Raw genomic sequence first — 9978 nt, 5'->3', positions numbered from 1 at the left:
TAATCTTAGCTTATTATCTAATTTCGTTGTTTTCTAAGTAATCTTGAAAAGTTAGTTTAAACTAGGTAAGTATATTATCTATAAGGTACTAAGCTACTATAGTAACTTTATTAGCTTTAGTATAGAACTAGTTTTTGTAATATTATAGGAAAGTTTTTATCTAGGTTAAGAACCTTTATAGTTTCTACTAGTTCTTTTTATACTTATTAGGTATAGTAATCTTAAGTTTAGGTATTATAGGTATATTTAATATAGGGAGGGTACTACCTCCTTTAGCTATAATATTAGTATTTAACTATTAGATTATCTACTCTAGCTAAATAATTTATTATTTTGTAAGGATATACTGTGTATAGCTCGAGGAAAGGCCAGTGTCACTTAGAATCGTGTTCAACCAAAAGTCAATTGAATATGTAAACTTCAACTTGCTTCCTGGATTCCTTGTGTACTGCGTGAGCCCCCTTTTCTCCGACCACGCTCCGACTGGGCTCCGCAGCTGAGTCATCCTGGCAGCAAGTCCCGTGATACAGTGTGCTCTCGCTTGTGCCTTACATATTTAATCTAGAGGTTAATATTTTACTACTAAATAGTAAAGCTTTTAATATCTTTTAACTTATTCTATTATCTACTTATAGTACTGTAAATCTCCTAGATATCTTTTCTATACTTATCTTCATTATTAAAGTTATTGTTAACCTCTATAGTAGATGTAGTTACTTTATATATTTCAATTTCATTATCTAACTTAAAAGGTGTCTTTTCCTTTATAGGTATTATAATTTTTAGATATTAATACTACTTAATAAAGTTACTTACTAAATAAAAGTAGTTAATATATTATAATCCTAATATTAGAGACTAAAATATTAGGTAGGTATAGCTAGTATTAGGGTTATAGGTGCCTGTTATGAAGTAAGTAAGGTAGTTAAGTAGTATTTATAAGATATTAGTAAGAAGTATATATTTAAGTGTAGGGGTATAGTTGTATTTAAATTGACTACTAGAGAGTTTTAAAAGATAAATTAGATATATAGTAGAACTTGTAGTTTATATAGATATTTCCCCTCTAAGCTCTCCCTTAGTTAGTTGCACTCCTACTTGACTAATTAGTTAATTGGAGGTTTGATTGTTCTATTAGATTTTTGTTTGACTGACTAGTTGGACTTGGTCCTGTCTGACTCCTCTGTTATGTGATCCTTTATTTTGCTGTGCTACACTGCTTCCTTGTGACCTGGTCGCGGCTATGTCGTGACAAGAGACACCGGCGGCCCGCAGAACGATCTCATTCAGAGGACAGCAACTAGCAAGACTGCTTAGGAAACTTTGGCTAATGAATTGTTAGACGCGCTTCGAGATCGCAATTCAAATGGCTATATTGTGATGATTGCCTACTTACAAGGCTGTCTCTTATTAAGGCTTGTGCTGTAGGACTTTATAAGGGATGATCAGTATCGGGACGCAATGGCAAAACGACTAAGAGTCTTCACTTTCGGGAATCCGAGCATCGACTGGATGGCTATGAGCTACGAAAACAAGATCCCTATCTGCGACCGCGTTAACTATACTGAGCATTTCGCGAACCAGAAGGATTTTGTTGTAAAGCTTGGAGTGCTAAGGACAGGTCGGGAGGAAGACCTACAATCGGCCGGCTATACGCACGAAAAATCGTCGGTGTTCGTTAACACCTCTGAGGACTGGGTAGGTTATATGTTTGGGACCCAATACAGTCTTAGATCGGAAGAGTATGATAATGGAGAAAGGTCTAAGTTGTTGGCATGTGTTGGTGGGAGGCCTATGGAATGACAGGGCCGATGCATCAACCCTCCTATTCGTTAACTCAAAACCGAAGGACAGGCTCTTAAACCTGTTTCAGTTCCATCCTCTGTTTTCTTTTTGTATGCCGTGTTGCGGCTAGGCTGCACTGGTCCATCTCATTATCATCAGGAAGAAATTTATCTACATGACCATAGTACTTGATATAGCGGAGGCGTACCGAATACGAATGGAAGATGGAGGTTGCCGTCCACTACATGATTAGGCTAATATGTGACGGATGGGAATGTAAGGCAAGTGCCTCTCTTCTCCAGCTTGATATTAAAGGCGCCTTCGATGGAGTCAACTATACTCGGTTGCTTGATATGCCACGGCAACGAAGCTTCCCTGTGTGGCGCGCAGCCACCGTACAGGGTGGGCAGGTAACCTAGGTTAAACCTAGAATCTGGAGAGTTTGCCAAGGGTTACGGAAAATGGTGTACGTAAGTGAGACACGCCAATCATTAATGGTGATCTAGTCACTGCAGATATGCTTCGTATCACTTATCTTGCTACATCTATTTCTTAGTCGTTGACCCCTTTTACCAAGAATCAGTAACAGCCCCATGACTAGCATCTCCAACTAAGCATGCATACTTCGCGAGAACACCCCTCTTCGGTCTCCTCTCCGGCGCTTTCCAGCTCTGCGCCCTCCTCAGCAGCTCCTCTGCACTCACGTCCATGTCAATGCGATTCTTCACGGCATCAATTGTCACCACATCACCATCCTGCACCAGTGCAATCGGTCCGCCCACCTCTGCCTCGGGGGTGACGTGGCCCACGATGAACCCGTGCGAAGCGCCGCTGTAGCGTCCGTCGGTTACGAGGGCCACGTTGGTTAGTTGCGCACCCATTATCGCTGCTGACGCGCGCAGCTGTTCTGGCATACCGGGGCCGCCTTTGGGGCCCTCATAGCGCACGATGAGGACTAGGTTGCCGTCCTCGCGTTTGATTTCGCCCTTGGAGAGCGCCTCGTCGAGTTCATGTTCCTTGTTAAATACTCTAGCCTTGCCGGTGAAACTCAGCCCTTCCTTGCCTGTGATCTTGGCCACGGCACCGCCAGGCGCGAAGTTCCCCTTGAGGATGCGAATGTGCCCACTCGCCTTGATAGGATCTTCTAAGGGGCGGATTATCTGCTGGCCAGGATCTAGGCTTGGCCAGCTTGCAACGTTCTCTGCGAGCGTCTTTCCAGTAATAGTCATGATGTCGCCGTTGAGGACGTTTTTGGCAATCAGCATCTTGATAATGGACGGTGTGCCGCCAACTTTGTATAGGTCTTCCATGTAGTATTTCCCGCTAGGGGCGAGGTCTGCTAGGTAGGGCGTACGATCACTTATACGCTGGACATCGTCAAGAGTCAGGGGTACATCTGCCGTGTTAGCCATAGCGAGGAAATGTAGGACGCCGTTTGTCGAGCCGCCGAGGATCATGGTTAGGGTTAGGGCGTTCTCGAAGGCTGCACGTGTCATGATGTCTCTCGGTCGAAGGTCCTTTTCCATTGTAGTGCGAATCACCTCGGCGGCTTGTTCGCATTCTCTTGCCTTCTCGGGGGATTCAGCAGGAAATGAAGATGAGCCAGGCAGACTCAAACCCATAGCTTCAATAGCAGTAGCCATTGTATTGGCAGTATACATCCCACCACATGCACCAGCCCCAGGACAAGCGTGTCGTATAATATCCTCCATGACATCCTCACTCTCCCTCCCGTTTGCCCCCGGGTTTGTCTTTGCATTCAGACGGCCGTAGGCGAGCGCTCCGGAAGCCTCGTAGCAGGTACTGATGTTGATGTGATTCTCCAGGAGTGATGAGTGACCTTTGCGGATGGTGCCGCCGTAAATCATGATGAAGGGCCGGTTGTGGCGGGCGGCGGCCATGACGACGCCGGGCATATTCTTATCACAGCCGGGAATACTGATATTCGCGTCGTGATGCTGCGCGCACGTTACGGACTCGATGGAGTCGGCTATGAGTTCACGGGTTTGGAGAGAGAAGCGCATGCCTGGTTTCATTAGCATCTTGCTCTTTCAGGGAAGACGATATATCAATAGGAAGGGGAGGAGTTAACCTTCGCCGCCCATGGTGATGGCGTCGGACACACCGACTGTGTTGAACTGCCACGCGATCATATTCTCCCTCTCTAGGGCTTTCTTGACGATGCGTCCGAGATCGAGGACTGAGATATGTGAGCCAAGTATTCATGACGATCTTATTAAGTGCGTCACCTACGATGAGTGCTGTTTCATCTTTGTTAGCACGCTAGAGTTCTCAAATGTTGGAGAAAAAAAAACCCACTTGCAAGGATTGCCCTCCCACCAGACTGTGGCAACGCCAATTTGAGGTGCATTCTTCATTATTTCCCGGTTCGGCACACCGGCTCCGTAAAGCATGGCCTGAGCCCAATATCAGCTGAAGATCTTGAACGATTCGAAGCTGAAATGGGTGACTGTTCGTACCTGAGCGCCGGGGTAATCATGTCCTCTTGTAATCTTTGTCGACCATCGGTTCAGAGGGCCACCCGGCGGCAGGCATGGGAATTGGATGTAGTCACTCGATGCCTTGGGGTCCTGAGTAGGGGCCGGCTGGCCGTTTGTGGGCTGTTGGTCCGCCATTATGGATCCGAGTAGTCGCAAGTTCGCGTTGCGGTTGTATTTGTAGAAGGAAGAAAGAACGTCGTCAAGATAGTGAGGTGTTTTACGGTGAGATTACGGCGCATCTGTATTCGCTTGCCACTGTCTGCTTCAAGTCAGTACCGTTGGTTCAGAAGGTAGTTATAGTTCGAGATATGGGAACGAGTTTGATGGCCAGTGACGGGTGGCAAGATTTCACCTTAGAATTCCTTCATTCAACTTGGGATAGTTGAATAAGAATAGAGCTGGTGAAAGCTTCGACTGTATGCAGACTTTATGGTAACAAGGCAAGTTGCGCAGAACATATGTGCTATAGGTCAAACATGGCAGAGAAGTGTTCTTGGACAGGCATATACATTGTGCAGCTAGCGTCCCAGTTCGGCCATTAAAGGCGATGGACTGCCGTGTGATATTCGTCATCCACGTGGCTAGAGGATATAGGATACTTGGACTGTATCATTTCTTGAATCTGGTGGCGAGAGACTCCGCTACTGGCCTCATCTCCTACAGTCTAGCAACACGAGGAGTTGAAGCCAGAGTGTACTGGATTAGTGAACTTATAGACGAATCCAACAAATGACGAGCTAGTGACGAAAACAGCGAGCGAGATGTATAACTGGAAGGACGACTTCAAGGAAGCCGAACCCTAGAAGTGGCTGGATCACTCTCCAGAAACAGATCGAGAAGACGGCCGCCCATTATCTGATTCTCTAGGAATGATCATAGTGCCCCACTTGAATGATAGTTATGACACAGATCTGGAGAAAAGTAGCTGCGAAATGGAGCAATCACGAGGTCGCTAGTCGTAAGACTTACGTGCCGGGATTGCAAGCTATCCCGGGAACCGAGCATTAGCTCGACATCAAACCGGGCTTGTCACTCGATGATCTGCAAACCCCGCAATCCTGAGGTCCCCCCACAACCAAACTTACCGTAATTGCGGAGATCCTGGGGGGTTTCTCTGATAGAATTTCCCGAAACGCAGATTCGGAGCGCCCAAAAGGATCCCGCAGTCCGGAAGTCAATTTGCCTAGCGATTGAATTGTGGGGATTCTGGGGTTTCGCCTGTGTCGCTTGACAGAAATTTCCTAAAATGGATATTTGGGGCGCCGAGAAAACTCTCTCAAATAGGATATTTCAGACGCCAACACTAATGCCTGCCTTGTGGAGCCCGAGCACATCGTTTTTGAGAGAAGAGCGGATCCTTGGGAGGGTCCTCGGAAACTGTTTCCATCCTTGCAGGGTAGGCCTGAACTTCAAGTTGTCATCAAACACAGCTAGTCCCGTCTGAAGCGCGCTCTCTTATGGTCACCGGCATATTTTGGATTGGGAAAGCTGTTCACGTACCTCGGCCGCTACTATGGAAGGCTTCCCCACGTACTTACTATTTATTTAAAAGGAGGAGGGGAAAAGAACAATCCTCTGACTTCTGATGCTCAAACTGCCTCCTGGATTGACGTCGACGAGTAAGAACTAAGAACCGAAGAGCCACTTGCCTCCCCTTCTGTCGCAACCACCCATTGATCCGGCCCAACACCATTGATGATGTCTGTCGATATTCCGAGGCAAGGATGGGCCGGTGTTGTCGTCAACGAGGGCCCGGACTTCACTGTTGAAGTTCAGAAGCTCGACGTTCCAGAGCCCAGTAAGTGCGCTACTAGATCTCGATCAGGACACCCAAAGAGCTCTAACCCATGTCCAGAGGATGATGAGCTCCTTGTGCGGCTCAATGTTACTGGTTTATGCATGTCTGATGTCCACTACATGCTAAACGACTGGGTAGCGCCCAAAATGTCTGAATATGGCGTTAGGTGTGCTGGCCATGAGGGAGCCGGTGTTGTTGTCAAGGTTGGCATAAAGTGTCAGGACTTGTGGAAAGTCGGAGATCGTGTTGGAATCAAGCCGTTTCTTGATGTCTGCCACAATTGCGAACAGTGCTGGAATGGTCGTGAAAATTATTGTGTGAAGCCTAACTACACTGGCCTGATGTCGCCTGGCACATACCAGCAATATCTGGTAACACCGGCTATCTACACAACCCGAATCCCTGACGGAGTTCCTGATGAGGTGGCTGGCCCAATTATGTGCTCAGCATCGACAATGCATCGTGCTCTTATTGATTCAGGTTTAAAGCCTGGTAACTGGGTTGTGTTCCCAGGTGGAGGTGGTGGAGTTGGTATTCAAGGCATTCAGCTTGCAAAGTAAGTGTCTTTCCCTTGAATTGTTCGCATCTGTTAAAGGAGAAAAAACAAGGAATGCTAGGGAAACATTAAGAGTTATCTTATTATACCTACTACAGAGTCTTAGATAGACTCGTGGCCGGCTATTTACAGACCTCATGTAGCCGCTGTCTAGAGTTCGGCGAGGAAATCGACTGATGTGGAATAAGAGGTATATAATTTTATAGCTAATAACATATCTAGGGCTATGGGAATGCGGCCGATCGCGATTGATGGCGGGGAAGCCAAGAAGAACCTGTGCCTTAGTATGGGTGCCGAAGCTTTCGTCGATTTTAAAGAGACTACTGAAGTTGTAGCCGAGGTCATCAAAATTGCTGATGGAATCGGTGCGCATGGTGTTTTGGTGACTGCGTACCAAGCATACAAAGGCAAGTCTGTACCAATCCCTTACAAGTGAAACAGGCTAACAAGCCGCCCTCCCCAGACGCTATAAAGTTCGTGGGTGACAGAATAGGGGCCAAGATCATGTGTATTGCTCTCCCTCCAGCCGGCGAGGTCCAACTCAGCAGCGAACCGAGTACGTGGGTGTTCAAGAACTTGCATGTCATTGGCACGCTCGTAGGCACGATGCAGGATACTGCCGCTTGCCTTGATTACGCTAAACGCGGGTTACTGAAGGGAATTTCTGAAGTACGAGGAAGGTCCCAGTGGGCTGAGAGCGTGCAACAGCTGAGGAGGGGTGAGGTTGCGGGACGTGTTGTGATAGACTTCAATAGGGAATAAGGGATGGCTCTAGGGTCTTGTCAGTCGTTGGCTTATAAGAGCAGCAACGATACAAGGTTGGCAGAAAGCAATTCGCATGTAGAGTACCTTTCGTGTCCACAGCCCCTGCTGAAGACAAACTCGCGGACGTCTGAGGCTCTTCAGTCATCAAAACCTGCTTCTCTAAGTATCTCATAGAGGAGCACCACAGTTTAATATTCCTCTCATCCAGACTTCCTCCGCGATTTCCCGTGCTTGACAGTAGGTGTATATGAGGGCCGTAAAGTCAATACAATACCGCTCTTGCAAACTCAGATGGTTTATATCGTGGTTCAAGACTCTAGAGGTCTGTGCTTCCGCTTCTTGTCCTACGAAGCGCCTGGGACCGTCTTCGCTCACGGGTTGCTTCCGTCGTTTGGCGAATATGCATGGCTCTTAAGATCAGGGACTCGGCGAGAGACACTACACAGGTTTAATATAGTTCTATAACATTTCATTCTAGACCAATCCACAACACGAACCAGGGACATAGAGCCGCTGCAACAAACCGCAGCCAGTGATTCAAGTGTATATAAAACGATAAAATGACGCGTAACAAGCTGAACTTTACAGGGATACGCAGTGACAAGGAGTCATAGAGCTGCATCTGCCACCTTCTCTGACTGCGAGGAAGAATGCTGGGCAGAATGTAAAGTCGCGTATTGTCACGCCGGTAGTCATCATAGGCGAGAACAAAATAAAGTGATATAATAAACCCGACCTGCTTGATGCCGACGAAAACACCTATTCTCATTCTCTTAGTGGTCACTTGAGAGAGAGAGAGAGAGAGAGAGAGAGTGCGTGTGAGTGTGAGAAAGAGAAGCAGAAAAAGAAAGGGGCGAGTCAATACCTATTTCTATCTCTCTTCCGCCTCTTCCGCGCGTGGAATTTAACGTAGCCACTATGTCTAGACAATGTAGATATCAATCAACCAGCGCCTTCTATAGCGGAGTCAGACAGCGTCGAGGAGCACATTCACCGACTTTATCGATGAGGCTCGGACGTATTTAAATATATTTTAAATAGGGGGGTTTTCTAGTGGTATTCTTTGAAAGGAAATTAGAAAAGTCTATCAGAGAATAGAGGAAACAGAACTTTGAGGTTGTGCTTTATGTAGTTACTATTGTAGCTAGCAAGGTTTATATAGGGCATAATGTTATGGCCTGGCCACGATTTCGGCCACGCCAGAGCGGTGAGACACAGCGGAATGTCACGGCCACAGATGGCCCAGACCTGAGGCCAGGTAGTCAAGCCCGGCAGAAAAGGAATCACGGGAAGGATAGGTCACCCACACTCACGGTGATCCACAAGTGATCCAAATCGAGCAGAATCACGGTGAGCTAAAGTGATCTAGGGAGAGCTTGGAAGGGAAACGCTGCGGCTTCTACCATGTGTCTAGTTTGTATTCCAAGACTCTCTAGGAGTCAATTCAAGTACAACTACACCCCTACACTTGAATACACACTTCTTACCCATATCTTGGTGAATACTGCGTGATTGCCTCACTTACTTCATAAGAGGCGCCCTTTGACACTACACCAGTTGTATCCACCTGATACCATCAACGGGCTAGTGTTAGGATCGTAACAATCTAGAGAGTATGGTTTATACTGTTACTGCTATGGGCTGTGAGGTCTATTAGGAGGATGAAGATAGTAGACGTTGCCGAGTTGAGATATGTTGTGATTAAGTCTCAGTTTAGTTCTACATGTTCTATATACGACGAACCTTATCGCTTACGCTTCTATCATGGCCTGTACGATCTACCGTTCCACTTGCTCAGGCCTTCTCGAGCCGGAATAAACTTTACTTACGCTTACTGCCGGTTTAAGGAGGGTTACCGAGGATACTACAGTAATTTAAGACCCGCAGGCTACTGCCACCCAGGACGGAACCACGAGTGAGAGGCTGCCATTCGACAGCTCCGCGTAAGAAATGCGCAATACGCAATGAAGACCACACAGGCAGCTAGATATTTAAAGAAGGAACTCATACGGATCCTCCTCGGAGCCTCTACAAAACCACTAAGACCCCTTCTAGATAAGCCACCCGGAGCGACAGAGCGAGTGTGTTTGTGTGTGCGTCTGTGTATATGTGTACTAGATTATACGTCTTGCCGTTGTTACCGGGAAGCATATCTAAAGCTCTGAGTAGACTTTGTTCTAAATGCTATCCCACATAAATTTGATTCTCGAGTGTCGATCCAAGGAACCGGTAGCTTTTACCATGCGATTATTCTTGAACCTCGACAGGGGACCTTACCAGATCCGGTGCTTGATGCGGGGCTTCGCTAACAGTTTAATTTCAAAAATGACCTGGTTTTTGGTCGGTAAGTCGGCATCGGGTGGAGAGAGCTTCGCCAGATTGCCACTATTGGCTCTGATCATGCCTCCTTTAGCTTAGCTCCGCGACTCTGTCCCCAGATTCCCCGCATTCCCCAGCTTTACCCCAGTTCCAAGCATGAACTACCACAAGCTGCACTGAGCAGCGATCTGCATGATGCCTTTTCTTGCTCTCCTCGACTCTGCTTTCACATCATACAAGAATCGTCAGCTTTG

At 47.0% G+C, this 9978-nt stretch overlaps 2 protein-coding genes across 2 annotated transcripts; one reads left to right on the top strand and one right to left on the bottom strand.

Annotated features, from left to right (window-relative positions):
• Positions 1-2354: 2354 nt before the first annotated feature.
• Positions 2355-4421, bottom strand: SAPIO_CDS6764 (putative dihydroxy-acid dehydratase, mitochondrial; the record flags this gene model as incomplete). Its single annotated transcript, XM_016788784.1, has 5 exons — positions 2355-3811; positions 3878-3985; positions 4039-4046; positions 4105-4202; positions 4266-4421. The coding sequence occupies 5 exons, from the start codon at positions 4419-4421 to the stop codon at positions 2355-2357; spliced, it is 1827 nt and encodes a 608-aa protein (XP_016641583.1).
• Positions 4422-5984: 1563 nt separating this feature from the next.
• SAPIO_CDS6763 (uncharacterized protein) lies at positions 5985-7402 on the top strand (the record flags this gene model as incomplete). The annotated part of the gene is made up of 4 exons (XM_016788783.1): positions 5985-6084; positions 6142-6640; positions 6863-7005; positions 7104-7402. 4 exons carry the CDS (start codon positions 5985-5987, stop codon positions 7400-7402), a joined length of 1041 nt encoding a protein of 346 aa, XP_016641582.1.
• Between the last annotated feature and the right edge of the window lie 2576 nt (positions 7403-9978).

This window comes from Scedosporium apiospermum (assembly GCF_000732125.1).
Source record: "Scedosporium apiospermum strain IHEM 14462 chromosome Unknown SEQ_SAPIO_0107, whole genome shotgun sequence".
In the NCBI taxonomy this organism is placed as follows: Eukaryota; Fungi; Ascomycota; class Sordariomycetes; order Microascales; family Microascaceae; genus Scedosporium; species Scedosporium apiospermum.
This window is presented reverse-complemented; position numbering and strand designations above follow the sequence as displayed.